Source organism: Ochotona princeps, chromosome 21 (genome assembly GCF_030435755.1).
Source record: "Ochotona princeps isolate mOchPri1 chromosome 21, mOchPri1.hap1, whole genome shotgun sequence".
Classification (NCBI taxonomy): domain Eukaryota; kingdom Metazoa; phylum Chordata; class Mammalia; order Lagomorpha; family Ochotonidae; genus Ochotona; species Ochotona princeps.
In genome coordinates, this window is record NC_080852.1 from 29,802,342 (window position 1) to 29,821,261 (window position 18,920).

The 18,920-nt window shown below is 45.2% G+C and overlaps 2 protein-coding genes and 1 non-coding gene across 4 annotated transcripts in view; all 3 read left to right on the plus strand.

The window, feature by feature from the left end:
* ANO10 (anoctamin 10) overlaps positions 1-18,920 on the plus strand; it is a 111,965-nt gene that overhangs the window by 16,522 nt on the left and 76,523 nt on the right. For both annotated transcript variants that reach the window (XM_058678398.1, XM_058678397.1), the window contains exons 5-11: positions 1,907-2,026; positions 4,403-4,972; positions 5,563-5,618; positions 7,713-7,787; positions 10,409-10,591; positions 15,575-15,766; positions 18,538-18,666. In XM_058678398.1, coding sequence (XP_058534381.1) covers positions 1,907-2,026; positions 4,403-4,972; positions 5,563-5,618; positions 7,713-7,787; positions 10,409-10,591; positions 15,575-15,766; positions 18,538-18,666 — 1,325 coding nt within the window. The remainder of the gene's footprint in view (positions 1-1,906; positions 2,027-4,402; positions 4,973-5,562; positions 5,619-7,712; positions 7,788-10,408; positions 10,592-15,574; positions 15,767-18,537; positions 18,667-18,920) is intronic.
* On the plus strand, positions 9,369-9,532 carry LOC118760318 (U1 spliceosomal RNA). The gene has a single exon (XR_004996716.2). It is a non-coding gene; the product is annotated as a U1 spliceosomal RNA (small nuclear RNA).
* LOC131482817 (small ribosomal subunit protein eS24) lies at positions 17,047-17,513 on the plus strand. The gene has a single exon (XM_058678399.1). The coding sequence runs from the start codon at positions 17,087-17,089 to the stop codon at positions 17,486-17,488; it is 402 nt and encodes a 133-aa protein (XP_058534382.1). The 5' UTR covers positions 17,047-17,086; the 3' UTR covers positions 17,489-17,513.

Consider the following 18,920-nt stretch of genomic DNA (forward strand, 5'->3'; position numbering starts at 1 on the left):
TCTTGCATGCCAAACATTGGTTTGCAATTCTCATGGAGGGGGTGGTCTCAGACTGATTTCTTTTTTTTTAAAGATTTATTTTTTATTACAGAGTCAGATATACAGAGAGGAGGAGAGACAGAGAGGAAGATCTTCCGTCCGATGATTCACTCCCCAAGTGAGCCGTAACAGGCCGGTGCGCGCCGATCCGATGCCGGGAACCAGGAACCTCCTTCCGGGTCTCCCACACGGGTGCAGTGTCCCAATGCATTGGGCCGTCCTCGACTGCTTTCCCAGGCCACAAGCAGGGAGCTGGATGGGAAGCGGAGCTCCGGGATTAGAACCGGCGCACATATGGGATCACGGGGCTTTCAAGGCGAGGACTTTAGCCGCTAGGCCACGCCGCCGGGCCCCAGACTGATTTCTTTATCACCATCTTAGGTGACAGGAAGATAGGAGATAAGAGTTGGACTGACAAAACCTCAAGAAGCTCACAGCTTACCAATGGATGACATAGCCGAGTCAAAAACAGACAAGGAAGGCAAAGCATCCTTTCTTGATGCCTGCTCCGTCTTCGAAGCAGCCCGTTCTTTGGCGGGAGACTGTAGGAGGGACCAATGGAAAATGCTCCCTCTTTCTCCATAGTGGCTGAAGGCATTGGACTTCTCCATTACAGTGAGCACGTGTTCACCCAAGGACTGGAATGCCACCCAACCTCCTCCCCCAGTGAGTCCCTCCAAGTAATTACTCTGCGGGGAAGAGAATGTCCCATTCTCACTGAATACTGCCTTTGCTCATTGTCTTTTATCGCCACGTGTGTAAGCATTAACGACTGTGCCAGGCAAACGATGGCCTAAAGAAGGAAGTCTGGATTTGGTTGTGATACTTGCTGTTTGCATGTCAATCTTGGTTTTCAGATCAGCAACATTGGAAATAATATCAAACAGAATGAACGACTGTTTCCTTTAGCTTCACCCTCATGGGAGGCCACACTGCTAAAAATTTTTTCCACAGTCTGTTTCCACTTGTTTCCCAGTCTGTGATGAGTAGCAAAAGACACTTGTACGTGAATATTAGCATTATGTGTAGGAGCACAAAAGGGAAACATTTTCCAGAAGAGGATCAGTTAGATTATGGCATTTCATACAAGGAAATGTGGGACTCTGTAGCATGGGTGTTTGGGATTCTATCTATATTGACATTAAAAGTATTAAATACTGTTATGCGAGAAAAGTTTACAAAGCAAAGTGATGACTCCATTTTTGCTTTTTTTTTTTTTTAAAGATTTATTCATTTTATTACAGCCAGATATATACAGAGGAGAGACAGAGAGGAAGATCTTCCGTCCAATAATTCACTCCCCAAGTGAGCCGCAACGGGCCGATGCGCGCCGATCCGAAGCCGGGAACCTGGAACCTCTTCCGGGTCTCCCACGTGGGTGCAGTGTCCCAATGCATTGGGCCGTCCTCAACTGCTTTCCCAGGCCACAGGCAGGGAGCTGGATGGGAAGTGGAGCTGCCGGGACTAGAACCGGCGCCCATATGGGATCCCGGGGCTTTCAAGGCGAGGACTTTAGCCGCTAGACCACGCCGCCGGGCCCCATTTTTGCTTTTAAAGTATACATTTAGTTTTTATGAAAGCATGTTTGGAAGTCGGGTCACACACCAAGTTTTTATGGTAGTGGAATGGGGAGAGAGTCTCATCTTAATATGTGTGCTTTTATATGATACAAAATTTCACATTAGCTTAACATCGCACCTCAGAGTGATGAAGACGACTGATACACACACTTGGAGCAGGCAGGATGGCGCCGCCCTGTGCGGAGGAAGCCTCTGTGCCCGCACTGTACTCGGAGTACTTGCTGAATGAAGCAGCCTGGGCGCCATGCACAGTCCCTTTGACGTGATTTGCCATGTTCTCTCCACAGTGAGAAGATTACTCACCTCTGGCATTGTGGTGCAGTTGTTTCCGCTGCACGACGAGGAAGCCCTGAAGAAGCTCGAGGACTCCTGGTACACCCGCTTTGCTTTGAAGTATCAGCCCATAGGTGTGTGTCTGCCGCTGCGCTCTCAGAAAACGCTGCGATGGAAAGTTCCCCCCAGCCCGGGAGTTGTGTGCCGTGCAGATAGGGCTCTGATAGGCAGGGGTCACCCACTCCGAGTGGGAAGAACACATTTCTTGGGGGAGGTAGCAGGGTGGGCCAGGTGACTTTGAAGCCAGGAGCCAGGAACTTCCTCCAGGTGTTCCACATGGGTGGTGGAGGCCCAAGTGTTGCGCCTCTGTCTTCCCAGGCTGTTATCAGGAAGCTGGGTCTGAGGTGGGACAGGCAGGGCTTGAATGAGGACTATTTGGGATGCCAGCATTGCAGACGGTGTCTTCAGCCACCATACTGCTATGCCGCACTGCTGCTGCCCCCATTTGGGTTTTTTTTACTTTCTAATACTATTCTAGACTAACTAAATCTTACACTTTTGGAATTCACGGAGTAGCAGGCAATTCATAGTGGTTTTTATGAATGTATGTCAGAGTAAAATAGGTTTTATAAGAATTGAGTTTGTCAGCATTTTGTATATAAAAAATTTGTATTTTTATAGTAAGAGTGGGCCTAGCTATGCTCCTGTAAAGGGTAGGCGAATAGCAAAACATCTTTTTAGCTAGTATAAATATTCTGGTATATATTACAGGACTGGTCCTTTTTCTCTAAATACAGTTATGATTATTTGGTATGTATTAAACATTATGTGAAGTTGTATTAGCATGGATGTTCAAATCTTGTGGTTTGGTTGTATTTTCTTTTTTTTTTAAGATTTTGTTTTTTTTAATTGGAAAATCAGATATGCAGAGAGGAGGAGAGACAGAGAGAAAGATCTTCTATGTACTGATTCACTCCTCAAGCGGTCGCAACGGCCAGAGCTGAGCTGATCCAAAGCCAGGAGCCAGGAGCTTCTCCTAGGTCTCCCATGCTCGTGCAGGGTCCCAAGGCTTTGAGCCATCCTTGACTGCTTTCCCAGGCCCCAAGCAGGGAGCTGGATGGGAGGTGGAGCCAGCGGGATTAGAACTGGCACCCCTATGGGATCTTGGTGTGTGCAAGACTTTAGCCGCTAGGCTACTGCACTGGGCCCTGGTTACATTTTCTTAAGAGTGTGAATTCCATGTAAGTTGATAGATCTTTATCAGAAGTGTTGTGACTATTTTCTTTAAATGACATTTCTCTTTTGATAGTTTCTAAGGGAATCCTTTCCAAATTTCCTTTCTGAAAACAACCATTACAGTGTTAGAACCATGAGCATAAGTTTTTTTAAATATTCAAATTTAAAATTGTATTTTGAATTTTTACTTTTATCCTCTGAAAGAAAGAGTTTTGTTTTCAATCATTCCGTGACAAGAGTCATCCTAATTTATGGTTAGAACAGTTTTTCTTTTTGTCTTGGCATTTAAGTGGAGTTAAGTTTGAATACTGACTCGAAAATGTGTGAGGTGACGCTAACTCACAGCTGCTTCCTAGAAAGTCAGGGGAGGAGGTGAGTTGATGGGGAGGCTGGGTGTTGGGTGGTCGGGCATTTGTGGGGACAGGCTGGTACAGGTGATGGTAGCTGGAGCACAAGCATTTTTCCTGAGACCCAAACAGGAAGGCCGTCTGATTCTGTTGTGATCGTCACTTGAAAATGAATAAGCTTGATTTGCCACGGAAGCGGTGGATAGTTCAGCAAGGATTGTCAGAATGGGCACCAAGGACCAAATCTCAACTGCCAAGGAGATCACAGGGAATTTGAGTGCCCTCTGAGGCTGAGAACTCTGAGGTCAGCCAGTTCCTATTGGATCTCCCACATGGGATTGAAGCAGCCCAGAACCCTCCTCATAGGGTCTGATGACCTTGGAACAACAGCCATGAGTCCCGGGAGGTCCTCGGAGATAGAAGAATTGTAAATTTCCTTCTGGACTCAGGAGGGGAGCTTTCTCTGGTCCTTAGTTCCCCATCCTCTGTTGCACTGACCATCAGGGTCACTCAGGAGCCCCCAAATTAGATCAGATAGAGACTTATATAGAAAGGTTTGAACAGACAGGAAAAAGTCGGCTGGCCTATAATTGCTCAGCCTGTACCTTACTGGTCAGGCTCCCGACTTGACCTTTCCTAGACGTCACTAGGTAGGATGCAGAGGTCAGGTATTCCTCACTAGCTAAGGTGTTGGGAGATTTCTCTGTGCACCTGCCTAAGACTGTTCTACTCCTCAATTGTTAATATATGGCTTGTTAGAATTATAAGTCTTTTCTCATGATCCTAAAACACATGAAGTTCTGTAAAATCTTGCTTGCATGCTATAAACTGCTAAATATATATAATAATAAAAAAATAATAAGCTTGAAATGATGAAAAAAGTCTCTAGCAGTCTGTAGATGAATCCTTTCTTTCCTCCCATCGTAGACAACATTCGTGGCTACTTCGGAGAAACCATCGCTCTTTACTTTGGGTTTTTGGAATATTTCACTTTTGCCTTAATCCCCATGGCCGTCATTGGGCTGCCTTACTACCTGTTTGTGTGGGAAGACTATGACAAGTATGTGGTCTTTGCTTCCTTCAACCTGATCTGGTCCACGGTGATCCTGGAGGTGTGGAAGCGCGGCTGTGCCAACATGACCTACAGGTGGGGGACTCTGGTCATGAAGAGGCAGTTTGAGGAGCCCCGGCCAGGCTTCCACGGGGTCCTGGGGGTCAACTCGGTCACCGGCCGGGAGGAGCCTCTCTACTCCACCTACAAGAGACAAATGCGTATTTACCTAGTCTCCCTGCCCTTCGTGTGCGCCTGCCTCTACTTCTCCCTGTACGTCATGATGATCTACTTCGACATGGAGACCTGGGCCTTGGGGCTGCATGAGAGCAGCGAGTCGGAGTGGACCAGCCTCTTGCTGTACGTGCCCAGCATCATCTACGCCATCGTGATTGAGATCATGAACCGCCTCTATCGTTATGCCGCCGAGTTTCTGACTTCCTGGGGTGAGTCCCGATGGTCTGTACTCATGGCTTAGCTGCCTGGGAGGAGTGTGCTTGGCTCATGTAGCAGCTGCTGCCTCACAGGGAGCATAGTTGTAGCTCTGGGCTCACTGAAGCTGTCAGAAGAGGTCCTGGGGCTTTGTGAGGGCCGATGTCTCCAGGTCACCTTAGCTCTCACTGACTGCCAATTAGATGCTGTGTGCTAGGTGCCCTGCTAAGTACTCAGTCCTCAGGATCTCACTTTCTCCTCCTCTGGGAACAGTGCAGTTCAGGTCATTTCACCGTTTTCTGGGTAAAGATGTGGACAGATAACAGGGTGCAGGCAGCAAATGGCAGAGCCAAGTGCAGGCAGACCTAACTGTCCAACACCAGCTCCTAACACTGTAGCTGTGTGCTTTGCCAAGCAGGAAGTAGGTGGAAATTGTCTTGATGACACTCTGCTAAAGGCGTTGTGGCTAATACCCTAGGACCCATTCAGCGACTGTGGTTCTGGCGGCACACACGCTTGCTCTCATTTCCTGCTTCACATCACGCAGGTGCATCCCCGTTGTTTTCCTATCTGAGAGAAATGACATCTTCTTTTAATATTTTAGAGAACCACAGATTGGAGTCTGCCTACCAGAATCATCTAGTTCTGAAGGTCTTAGTGGTAAGTAGGGTTTTCAATGTGTAAATCCACTTTAATTTATAATAATGGTTCATATTAATTTATTACTTAGGGATATAAGTAGGAAGAATTGCTTCTAATTAAAGATATTGGATACTTTGTGCAAATAGGCGAGGATTAATAAATGCGTGCACATCCATATTCATTTGTCTTATTATAACTGCATGTGTGGAATAAGATTTCAAAATGTGGGAAATAGAATTAGAGCCAATTTCCAATTACTTTTTCATCTTTGTAATTAAAAAATTGTATTTGCTTGAAAGGCAAGGAGACAGTTTAGGAGAGCAACAGAGACAGATCCGACTACTGGTTCATTCTTATTCTTGGGCCAGGATGAGGCCAAGAGCCCAGAGCTCATTCTAGGGCACTTGCACAGGTAGCAGGGACCCAAGTACTCGAGTCATCAACTGCTGCTCCCATGGTCTGCCTTAGCAGGAAGCAGAGCTAGGACTCAAACCCAGGCACTCGAGGGCATCTTAACCTCTGTACCAAGTGCCCACCCCTCTAGTTAGATAAAAATAGTCACCACTGTTTAGATATATTTCTGTTAGTTAAATTTCCAAGGCTCTCAGGGTTTCTGTCATGTTCTGCTGGGTAGGAGGAAGAGGGCAGAGAGGAAGCACTGTGTAGACTGTTGGCTGTTTGTGTCAAAGCTCACATGCCCTTCCCACTGTTGTTACAAATAGTAAAACAGTGACCAGCTGTTGTCAGGGGCTCTGCTTCACCCTGGGTCATGTGTCTGAGTGTGTGGAGTCTGCTCGGTGCTTCCAGCCAATCTGGTGGAACACAGTTCATGTTCTCTACTCCTGAGAGCAGGCTCCAGACTCTCATTTAGAAACAGCCTGGGCTCCAGCCCTTGGCTCCACACCAAGTCCTCTAAGCTCAGAGCCTCATGCACTCTGCACAAGACCCAATGTTTGAGATGCAGGTACAGACTCAGTGCCAGGGTTAGGTGTTCTCGTTGTCCAGAAGCACTTGAACCTGTGGTGTGTATGGGATTGTTGAGAAAGATTATACTCGGGAGCACCAGGTAGAGTGTAGGGTACTGCCTTGAAAACGGACCTGGAAGTTGGCCTGTTCTTCCTCCTTGATCTTCTGGGATGGTGTTTTCTAGCCTTCCCAGCCTTGGCTTTTCCCCTTCTGCTCTAACTTAGCACAGCCATCCAGGGACCATGATGGTCTTGCTGTGGCCCAGTTTCAGGTGATTCCCCAAGTCTTCATGTGTTACCTGCTCCCTCTGGGACACATGACCGCCTTCCTCTGGGCCAGAGATGCTGGAGGTACAAGGAAGACCAGTGCCAGGTTAGTTACAAGTTCTGGAGCAGGAGAACTACTCCATGAACGCAGGCAGTTTGTGGCAGGCTCTTCCTGACGGGCTGCCCCATACACCTGCATCTGACAGGCCGGGAGAGGTCATGGCCATGGGACAGGCATGCTTCCCAGGCCAGGCCTCTTGCTAGTACCTCCCACATTCTTGAGTGTGTCTGTATGAGGCTCGTGAGCACAGAGAGGCTCGCTATGGTGGGTCCCTAGTTGTCGTGGGTGCCTTTGACTGGGCTGCCCAGCTGCCCCCACTGTGTCTTGATGAGTATGGGGAAGAGTCTTAGGATTGGGGACAAAGAGGGTCCCAAGGCAGGGCTGCTGTGGCAGTGGAGTCCTCTTGCCAGACTGCCTGGCCCTTTGCAGGGGTGTCTCAGGCCTGGAGGAGAAGGACATTTCCCATGAGGCTGATTGATGGTGGTGTTCCTGATTCGTGATCCCTGGCTGGTTGTGCAGGGGAGGAGTGAATCCGCCTGGATTCCTTGGGTTGCTAGGGTAGGACTGGGGAATGTGAGGTTTTGGTGTCCCTCTTGTGTTGGGAGGGTGGAGCTGAAGATGCACTGGTGCTGTGTGTTCCTTCCATTCTGGGATCTTCCTCTTAGCACCTTTCCGAGGTATGCCTTGATTGTGCGTCCAGGGTTTCCTAGTTGGGTGGCCCATGCAGACTGGGGTTCCCTGATGATATTTCAGTGCTGTGCCTCCAATGGCAGGAAAGCCCTGTGCTATAGTGTTTCACCCTGCTGTCTTTTTCCACAGTTCAACTTTCTAAATTGCTTTGCTTCGCTCTTCTATATCGCCTTTGTCCTGAAGGATATGAAGCTTTTACGCCAAGTGAGTATCAAGCATTGCTTTTACATCTTTGTGTGATTCCTTACATTCAGTAAATGTAATTCTTCTTAAAACTGTAGTGTTTTACAAATGTAATCTTTCAAAAATGTGTATATATATGTACACACACGTATATAAAGATTTATTTTTATTTAAAAGATAGTGTTTCAGAGACAGACAAAGATATTCCATCCAATGGTTCACTCCCAAAATGCTGCAGTGTCCTGAGATGGGCCGGTCTGAAGCCAGGAGCTTTCTCTAGGTCTTCCACATGGGTGCGTTCCCAAACCATTAGCAGGGTGCTAGATCAGAAGTGGAGCAGCCAGAATTTGAACTGGCGCCCATATGGGAAGCCAGGGCTTTTTGGTGAAGGCTTAATTTGCTACACTACTGCACTGGCCCCTAAAATTGTATATATTTTTAATCCCAATTCTAAATTTAAAAGAAATGAACAGTTTCAGTTCAGTGTCATACTCAACTGAAAAGAAATGAGTTTAACTTAATCAACTTGAAAAACCCATCATGTGCGGTAGTAAATTCAGTCATATAGTTTACTTTAAAAAATTGCCAAAACAATTGACAAAAAAACGTTCAGTTAATTGAACTTTGGTACTTTTGTGTCTTGGTCGGGACGGTAATTGGTATAGCCTTACATGTGTTAACAGATTTCATTTTTACATGAATGGGCCGTTGAACTTGAGACCAGTGCATCTTACGCAGTGTTGCATCTTCTATGAAATGTTTGACCTCTCATACTTAGTTAAGTATATTGCCATTTCTGAATCACATAGTACCAGTGAATACTGCACGGAGAATTAATTATGGATTTCTAAGTTATTCTTTTTTTATGCTTGAGCCAGATATCAGTAAAGAACTATTATTTTCTGATTTTAGTATTCTGAGGTTGTTAGTGAACAGCCTTTTGAAGCCTAGGCTTTTTGTAGTATTTATAAGAGAGCTTGGGCTAAGCCTTTAGGAAATTCAAACATTTGTACAATCAGGGGAGATTAAAAGATTTTGTAATTGTCCTAAAGCTTGGAAAAGCATAGAAGTAAGATTAAATGTTGTGCTTTTAACAACTGTGCTAGATAAATTGCTGCTTTCTAAGAAATAATTTTGGAAACAGCTCAAAATAAAGCATTTGAAGTTAATAAAAATATATTCCTTCTCTGATCTGCAAGCATGAAAGTATTAGTAGACTATGAATTCTCATTTTTTTTTCTTTTTAGATTTTGTCAGGCAGAGAGAGAGAGAGAGAGAGAGAGAGAGAGAGAAAGAGAGAGAGAGAGAGAAAGAAATATCCCACCTGCTAGTCATTCCTTAATAATCACAGTGGCCAGTCTCAGGAGCCAGGGCTCTGTTCAGGGCTCCCATGCAAATGGCAAAGCCACTACCTGCAAGGAAGCCGGATCCTGAAATGGAGTCAAGGTTTCACTTTGATGTGTAATTCAGATTGCGCATGCAGTGTTTGAAACTGCTACACCAATGCCCACCTTAACTTCTCATTTCTTCCCCTTGGGAGAATCATCTTTATTTAACAAAGGCCAGGGGGGGCTGGTATTCTCTTTTAAAAAATCCATAATAATACTTACCTGGCAGGGGAGATACCGCGATCACAAAGGTGTTTTTCCCAGGGCGAGACTCACCCATTGCACTCCAGGCGTGCTGACCCCTGTGATTTCCCCAAATGTGGGAAACTCGACTGCATAGTTTGTGGTAGTGGGGGGCTGCGTTCATGCTCTCCCCTGATAAACAAGCGAACAAACAACGAAAGATGGAAAAAAATTTAAAAACTAATAATAAAACGAGATGTAAGCAAAGGTGTAGTATGTGATGAAAACATTTGAATTGATATGGGAAAGCAGAAACTGACACAGAAATCAGTGGGAGTCATGGATGGCTTTACCAACAGCCTTTGCTCATCCCTAGGACATGACCAAAGGTGGAATAAAGGTTCATGATTGTGGAGACCCAAGCAACAACATTTCTAATAATGAAAGTTGGAAATGTCTACATTTAGCAGCACTGTATGCGCCAACCTAAAAATAATTGTTATTTTCCTGGGATGATGCTCCAAATATATTGGACAAGAAAAGCAGTAAAGAGCTGTACATGTGTAAAGTAATTACAATGTTTTTGCGTGTGATTAGAAAGAAATAACCCTAAGATGCTCCACTGTGCATCATGGTGTAGAACTGTAGATGGCTTTTCTTTCATTTCTTCTCTACAGTAAGGGAGAATGTTTGTTTTATGATTTAGTTTCTTAAAGTTTTAGTCAAACTCTTTTTTTTTTTCAAAGTTGGCACCCTCCTTTAGATTTCTGTTGCAATCAGCTTGAGATGACAGGAGTACAATTTCAAGTGATTTTCCATTTTCTTGCCAACTCTTGACTGTTTATTTCTTATTGGCATCATATTTGTGGCTTAAGTCAAGACTTTCCTGTGAAAAGTCATGCATTGGAAGCACCATTCCGTACCAGCTTCTCCAATACTGTTTTTTTTTTAATAGCCCAATAGTGTATTAATCTGCTGAAGATTCCATCTTCATCATTGTGTCACTGTGCATGTGTGATGGTTTCCGTAAGCTCTGCTGCCAAATGTGATTCAGTGTGCTTCTCTTTCCAGAGTTTGGCCACTCTCCTGATTACCTCTCAGATCCTTAACCAGATTGTGGAATCCCTTCTTCCTTACTGGCTGCAGAGGAAACACGGGGTGCAGCTCAAGAGGAAAGTGCAGGCGTTAAAGGCAGACATTGACGCTCCCTTGTTTGAACAAGTCATCCTGGAGAAAGAAATGGGGACTTACCTGGTAAGTTGGACTACTGCTAGGTTAAATGTTTGACCAAAAGTGATGCACAGTCATGCCCCCAATTCAAAGGATGTTCAGCAAACACTTACCTGGCTCAGGTGTGACCATCTGATTCGTGCCTCTGAGAAGGTGTCCACGCCACGAACCCTAACCTTACAGTTAACCCAGTGGCTTTGTGCACTGATGCTGCTCTGGTGAAACCCTTGTCTTCTGACTACACCAAAGAGCGAGTGCAGAGAATTGTGGGACTGCCCCGCGGAGTTGCAGTGTGAGGGGCTGCTTCAGAGAGCCCATGCTGAGCAGGGGAGAGGGCAGCCACCCCTGGGGAGGCAGCGCTGCTGCTCGCTCCTGACGCTTCACACGCACAGAATGTGCTCACCGAAGTGACACAGTTTACGCCCGTCACCAGGGAACAAAAAGCAGTTCTGAAGATTATCTTTTTAAAAAATTTTCATTAGTACTATTGTGCAAATATAAAGGAGTTCTTTTTTTAAGACAGAGGCATTTCTAAGTTGCTGTTAGGAGCTATCAGCAGATTATTGGGAATTTGGTTGCTGATAATATTAAAAAACCTAGCTCATAAAAACCTCACTGTGTGCCCAGTGCAACTTGTCAAGCTCTGACGACATTCACCAGCTTGCTGTTTCAGGGATGGGAGCCTGCTGAGTTCACGTTTGCTCTAGTTTGTCGTTTCTTACACACTGCAGCTTCCTTCTTGGGATGTTATTCTTGGTATTGGCAAAATAGGCCTTCAGAGGCTCCTTCAGTGACTGTGTATTATTGTTAAACTTCTAGAGTCTTGTTTTTCACTCGGAATTCTCCTGATCTCTAGTATCTTTGTTGATTTTCATGATTTCCCAATTTTAGTGTGTACTTACATTGTTAGTTGGAATTTGTCCTCCTCCTTGGCTTTTTTTCCCCACATCATTTTGTTATTGATGTGATGTGGCTGCTCCAAGTCCCTGGTCTAGAGCTAGCCAGCAGTTTGTGGGCCAGAGCGCCCTCCTTGTGGTGACAGTGGGAATGCTGACAGAACCAGTAGCATGTTGTCCATGGAAGCTACAGTTCTGGGCTGTGCATGTGGTTTTTTTTCCAGCTTGCTTTCTAGGGCAGAGAGCACTGACTCAGCCCTTGGCTTTGCTCAGCCTGATCTGGATTACACCCAGGGGAGTGAGTAGTTGTCCTTGCTTCTTCTGTGCCTCGGGGTACAGATGCTGGCAGCTTGGCTGGCCTGTGGTTGGGGAGTTGGTCCCTTTGAGGCTCATGTTGTTGGCTCTGAAGGAAGCTTGATTTGTGGTTTTTCTGATCCTCGTGGCCTACGCAGCTGTCTTTTTTGTTTGAGTGTTTATGTATCTTTTGATCAAGGTACACAGACATGCACCAGTGTTTTCTGTCCTGGCTGTTTGGAGGAAAAGGTGATTTGTAATACAAACTCACAACACATCATGAAGAGCAACGCTGTTGATGTTTATATATGAGGTAGTTCGAAAATACACAGGCAGGCACACACACACAACTCTCCGAAGAAAGAAGCGCATGAGCCAGCTGTCCATTCTAAATTGCTCTAGTACATGCTTAATATGGTTGAAGAACTCAGTGTAGTTCACCTCATAACAGAACCCTTTCCTTTCCTTGCTGGAGTTGGGAAGTGGCATTTTGGACCAGGTTTTAATCTCTGCATTCTAGAACTAGAAGCAGCAGTCTGTCCTGCTGTGGTCTTCATTCCATGCCCTCTCAGCGGGACAGACAGGCTTATCTTGGAGTCAGAGCCTGGTGCTGCTGTAGCTCATGCATCCCCTTGGTAAGGTATCCTAGCTGACAGCGGCTTGCCAGACCGGGCCGACCCCCACTTCCATTGCTGTTGTGTCCTGACTCCCTCCTGTCCCCCTCTTGTCCCCCTCCTGTCCCTCGCAGCTCTGAGCAGTAATGGCCATCGTGTTGTCCTCAGTCTCCTGCTTCTCCTCCAACGGTCACATAGCATCTGCTTCCACCTCTGCAGTTTCCCTAAAATTGGGAGAAGAACATCCTCCCCTAACGTGACCCAGATCAAATTCTTAGTCTTCTTCAGGTGGATTCTCCTGGGCCAGGGAGTGGAATACAGTCATGCAAGCAACGTTCCCATCTCCTCAGCAATTCTGATGAATCCAACAAATGCTGTTTATAAGGTAGTGGTGCCAGAGTCCTAGGCCTTTCCCTTTCTTGGCATCTCTCAGCATCTAACTGTCTCTTCATGAGGGGCACTGTTGAGGGAGGCATGGCTTTTTCTAAGTTGCGACAGACTACTGGTGCTTCCAAGTCATTAATTCCTTGGTGACTAAATCAGGAGCAAGGTTCAAGATTTTGCTTTTCCAATTCAGAAAGTTTCTGTTGTCCAGTGCAGGCTGTCTGACATGAAGTGCTAGAAGCTTAGCCAGTTTCCCTTGTGGGGCCTGGGTGTGTGCCTGTGCTCGGGGTCTCAGCAAGACCCTCTTCCCTGGCCCAGGTGCAGTTCCCCATCATTTGCACGACCCCCCTCCGACTCTGCCGCCGAATGGCATTCAGCACTTGCTTGTTCAGCTCGCTTCATATGTTTGGGGGGGGAAAGCTTTGGGGTGATGTTTGTTTCAGATGACTGTTTCCTGTGAACTAATCCTTCCTCTGCTTGCCTTTTTTCCTCCGTGAAATCAGTGAATTTAGAATTGCATTTCTGTAATTCCATCCTGACTGTTATATATGATTCTGAAATAATGTTGCCAAGCTTGGGGAGAAAAACAGTTTGGCTGAAACTTAATAAACACGATGATAAAAGTATAGAAAACTTGGAAAATTCAGGGCAGAGTCAGTCAGGAAAACGAAACCCTCTGTAATTCCCCCCATTCCCAGGGGTCATTCCCCGAGGTCTCCTGAGCTAAGGGTGTGTGATGTCTGAGCTGGTCAGATAGTCAGAGCCTATGAAAGAGGTACTTCCTCCTTTTTAAAATGCTTTTACTGTGTTTGAGAGTTCTAGTTTAGTAAAATAAAAATATGCAATGCTGCTGACTGAGCAGACATGTGGAATATGACACCAAAGCTCTGAGCTACCGAGCCTAGTGTGCTTATCTCAGTGAGAGATTGATTCAGAGAGACAGGTAACAAATACACTTCCTAACTTTAACATATTAGCGCTTAATGCTGCTTTGAAGTATTGGAATGAGTATTTTTCCTTGACTAAAATTAGCATTGCACATGCTCTGGTTGACCACAAGGCCTGAGGATGCTAGGAACTAAGCCCTAGGTCATGGTGTGGGCATGGCCTTAGGCCCCAGGAGAGCTGACTGTGTCATTTCATCTCTGTGCAGCTTACGGCACATGGTCTCGTTCATTCTCAAGACAGGAGAGAGGAGCTGCTGTCACCCACAGGCTCAGTGTGGCCTCTGAGTAGAAGGACGGGGTCCTGTTGAGAGGATGGTGACCGAGGTGATCAGTCGGTCACCAATATGCCAGCCGTGCTACTTCAGAAAAGTTTCCTTTGTCCCATAAAGTTGGCCCTGAGATTTTTTAAGAAAAAAAATAAACATTTACAGCTATAAATTTCCTGTTGACCACTTCTTCCATAACATCTCATAAGTTTTGGTATGCTGTATTTTATATCCACTTTTCTTACAGTGTTTTCTAATTTTTTAGGACTTATTTTTTTTTAAGATTTATTTTATTTTTATTACAAAGTCAGATATACTGAGAGGAGGAGAGACAGAGAGGAAGTGGAGCTGCCGGGATTAGAACCAGCAGCCACCAGGCCACGCTGCCGAGCCCCAGGACTTATTTTTTGACCCATTTGTTGTTGTCTTTTGAATTTGTTGTTCAAGTTCCAGATACTTGAGTTTCCCACACTGACTTCTTACTAATTTCTAACTTTTTTACATCATGGACAGGATTTTTTAAATTTTATGGCCTAATGCATCATCTGTTTTGGAGAACATATTGTGTACAATTGATTGCCTTCTGCAGTTGTGCCAAGTGTTCTGTACATTGGTTAGGTTTTTGTTTTTGTGTTAGGGCATACCAGCACATCATTCATCCGGGAAGCTTACAGCTCTGCCGTGGCATTCACTTCCTGAATGCTTCTTGGCTTTCCTGAGCATGTGCCAGGTTTGGTAAATTGCAGGAGAATGCTGGAGCTTTTCAGATCCCCTGTGAACATCTTATGCTTTCTGTGTGTCCTTAGAGTTCCTTGGCTGGTTCGTTGTCTGCTGCACCTGGTACCCATTGCTCCATGTAGTCATGATCTTGAGCACTTGACCAATGCCACTGGGGAGAAATGTTTAGCACCAGGAGACACTCTGTGAAACTGAATAAAAATAAGCTTTTGGCATGGGCTCTTCCAGACACTACTGGCCAGGCCTGATGCTGACTATCCTTTGGGGTGAGGCTTTCAGAAGGTCCCTGCTCTGTTCCTTCTGGTACTTGGAGTATGTAGCTATTCTCAAGGTTGCTGGAGAGCAGGGAGTCACAGTAAAGTTAAGTTAGCAATGTTATAAGATTAGGCAGCTTTCTTGACTAAATACTGTTTGGGTTACTACCAAGTCTTTGTGTGGTGTTCAGAGTACCCAAAGAGTTGATTCTGCCAAATTTTGCTGGCTGCTTTTTGTTATTGGTGCTGTTCTGTCAGCATGAAGTTTGAATAATTAGTATTCTGCCATAGGAGGGGAACTCAGGAACTGATAGGAAGGCACTGCTGTGAAAGATCTCTGACAGTGATACTGGGTCAGGTGTTTCAGTTGAGCAAGAGCAAACCAACTTTTCTGTTTAGAAAGTATGTAATCCTTCAATGATGTGGCACACATAAATGAGGTACTAAATTATTTTATTTCAGAGACTTACTCTGAAATTTCTATGTTAAATAAATTCTGTGGTTGAAAGAAAAGAATTGGAGGAAGCTCCAGAGTTTTTTTTTTTTTAATTAACAAAATTAGAAGCCAGAATGGCATCAAACCATGTCTGCTTTTCTGTCCTTTACATTTCCAGGGAACCTTCGATGACTACCTGGAGTTATTTCTGCAGTTTGGTTATGTGAGTCTTTTCTCCTGTGTTTACCCGTTAGCAGCTGCCTTTGCTGTGTTGAATAACTTCACTGAAATCAATTCAGATGCCTTAAAGATGTGCAGGGTCTTCAAACGTCCATTCGCAGAACCTTCAGCCAATATCGGTGTGTGGCAGGTAATTATTGTAATTTTTTTTTAAGATCTGTGTTGTTTTACTTGGATTTATATGGAGAGCGAGTGAGCAAGCTTCCATCCTCTGGTCGTCAGAGAAGGAAAGTGTGTGTGTGAGAGAGAGACTAAGAGATCTTCTGTTCTCCAGTCTGCTCCCCAAATGGCTTTTGACCACACCTTGCACAGTGGAGAGTACCTGGGAATACCCTGAGGTGCCTTGCTGCTCCCAGCAGAGGTGGCATCAACGATGGTGTGGGTGAAAGCCAGAATGCTCACCTGTGCAGCAGCAGCTGTGAGGGTCTTGTAACTTTGGGTGCCAGGGCTGTCCAAGTGGAGACCCTGAACTTCTGCCACCTGGTAGTGTAAGATATTACTTCCCCGGCTGGAAGTAATCCCAATGGAGCCAGCTGGAATAGTCTTCCAACACCCCAAATATACATGCTACTGTAAAAACAAATCACTTGCACAAAGAACCAAACTGAATGAGAAAAACACAATCAACAGATTCCACCATCAAGATGACATATATGCAAAGGTATGGAAAAATTATCTTTTTGTATTGCTGTTTTTTTTTTTTTCTAAGATTTGTTTATTTGAAAGGCAGAGTTACAGAGAGAGGGAGAGACTGAGACCTTCCATCCACTCATTTACTCCCCAAACGACTACAGCAGCCAGAGTTGGGTCTGTCTGAAGCCAGGAGTTTCATCTGGATCTTAGCTGCTTTCCCAGGCGATTTAGCGAGAAGCTTGATTGGAAATGGAACTGTCAGGCCTCAAACTGCACCCAGATGACAGTCTAGCATCGCAGGTGGTGGCTTTATGCACTATGCCACAGCACCAGTCCCTGAACAAAAAATTCAAAGCAATGTAGAGATTCTATAACAAGTAATTGTGGACACACTCAGAGAAAGTGAACAACAGAGAATTAGAATGTGTTAGTGAATAAATAGAAGATAGAGTGGAAAATCGCATGGACATAGAAGTGACAAAGACAGTAACTGACATCAGCTTAGTGGATGGGCCCAGCAGTAGAATGGAAGGGAGGGAGAAGAGAATCAGGAAGCAGGCACTTAGACAAGTCCCCACTCTGAGCTAGAGACTGAAAATAGTGAACATAGCCTCAGGGAACTGGATGCGTATGACAGAAGAGCTAACATTTTTTTGTCACCAAAGTTATAAAAGAAACAGAGAAAGGGAGGGCCCAAACATGTAGTTAAAACAATGGCCAAGTAATTTTTAAATTTGACAAGAGTTGTAAAGTCGTAGATTCAAAATGCCCACAGGGGCTTTTTTGCTCCCTGGCTGTGTAAGGGTTTGCCGCCATCATGAATGACACAGTCACCATCCGGACCAGGAAGTTCATGACTAACCGACTGCTTCAGAGGAAACAAATGGTCATCGATGTGCTCCACCCTGGGAAGGCGACCGTGCCCAAGACAGAAATCCGGGAGAAGCTAGCCAAAATGTACAAGACTACGCCCGACGTCATCTTTGTGTTTGGGTTCCGAACTCACTTTGGCGGTGGCAAGACAACGGGCTTTGGCATGATTTACGATTCCTTGGACTACGCCAAGAAAAACGAGCCGAAACACAGACTCGCAAGACATGGCCTGTATGAGAAAAAGAAGACTTCGAGGAAGCAGCGGAAGGAGAGGAAGAACCGGATGAAGAAGGTCCGGGGAACTGCCAAGGCCAACGTTGGTGCTGGCAAAAAGCCGAAGGAGTAGATTTTGCAGTGACTATCTGCGGAGATTTGCGAGTTTTTCACGGGAATTAATAAACTGTAAAAAAAAAAAAAAAAAAAAAAAAAATGCCCACAGGGAATAAAGGGAAGAACCTCAACCTGAGATTAGTTAAGAAATTAAAAAAAGAGGATCAAGATAAACCCACAATAAACAGGAGGGAGGAAACAATGAACGATAGAAATCAGTGAGTTGAAAATGGAAAAATCATGGGGAAAATCCATGGAACAATGAACTGGTTCTTTGAAAACATCAGCACAGATGATAAAAGTGCAGCAAAACTAAGAAGAGATCATATAACAATGAAGCCCAGTAGCACTGGGGTAGATGAAAGTAAGAATTCTGAGTACAAAAAGCTGGAAGGAAGAGAACCGAGTGTGGTTGGAGAAAGTGTTTCTTTGGGAAGATTCAAGAGAATCTGGAAAATTGCTATCAATAAGAAGATATAATGACTCACAAACTTAACATATGGAAGTAAATAGTCTCATTATGCAGATAGCCATTTGAAGATATAATGGAAATAAAGACCTTGTGTTTCTAGCAATTAGTGGCTGAATTTTCAAGTAGTTAATGATCAGTGGTTTCCATTGGGGAAAAAAGGAGACAGAGGAGTCAGGATCACCGTCCTTGGCCTCCATGCTCAGCAGTGTCCTTGTGGCCCCAGGCTGTTTGCTGTGGTGTGTGTGTGTGTGGGGGTATGTGTGTGTGTGGGTGGGTGGCACTTGACTTTCCTTGAGTTGTGCAGGAAGGAGACTACTGTTAATAACTGATACTTGAATGTGAAACTCCGGGCCCTCTTCAGAATTCCCCTTACCTGTGAGTGGAGCAGAGTGTGCTGGACAGGTCCTGCATTCTGGTCTCTGCTGCTGCCATCTGGAAAGACAGAAAGCACAAGAGACCAAAGTTTAAGATGTGCTTGAGCTAGAGTAAAGACATCGGTCTTGATTCTAGGTCTTAGGAAAAGGGAAGAGGAAGTAGCAAAGTGGTCATTGCTGCTCTTAATTTCACATTTGTTTTGTTTGTTTTCCTTTCAGTTGGCTTTTGAGACAATGAGTGTTATATCTGTGGTTACTAACTGTGCGCTGATTGGAATGTCACCACAAGTGAATGCCCTCTTTCCCGAGTCAAAGGCAGACCTCATTTTGATCGTGGTAGCAGTGGAGGTAAGTGAAACTTTATGCCTGTTCTAAGTAGCACCCACATCAGATGCCCTGTTGTCCTGAGGCAGACCTGTCCTGTGTCTGACTGACAGCTCGGTAATGTGCACACACTGCTGAGAAAGCAGAGCAGCTCAGCTAATGAAGTCATGAGGATTTGGGCTGTGCCTGCCTTGTTATTACCCAAGATGCAGTGGTGCAAATAGGAAGTGACTTTTCCAGCTGTTGTGTGTACCTGTTCGGTACGGAGTAGCTACATG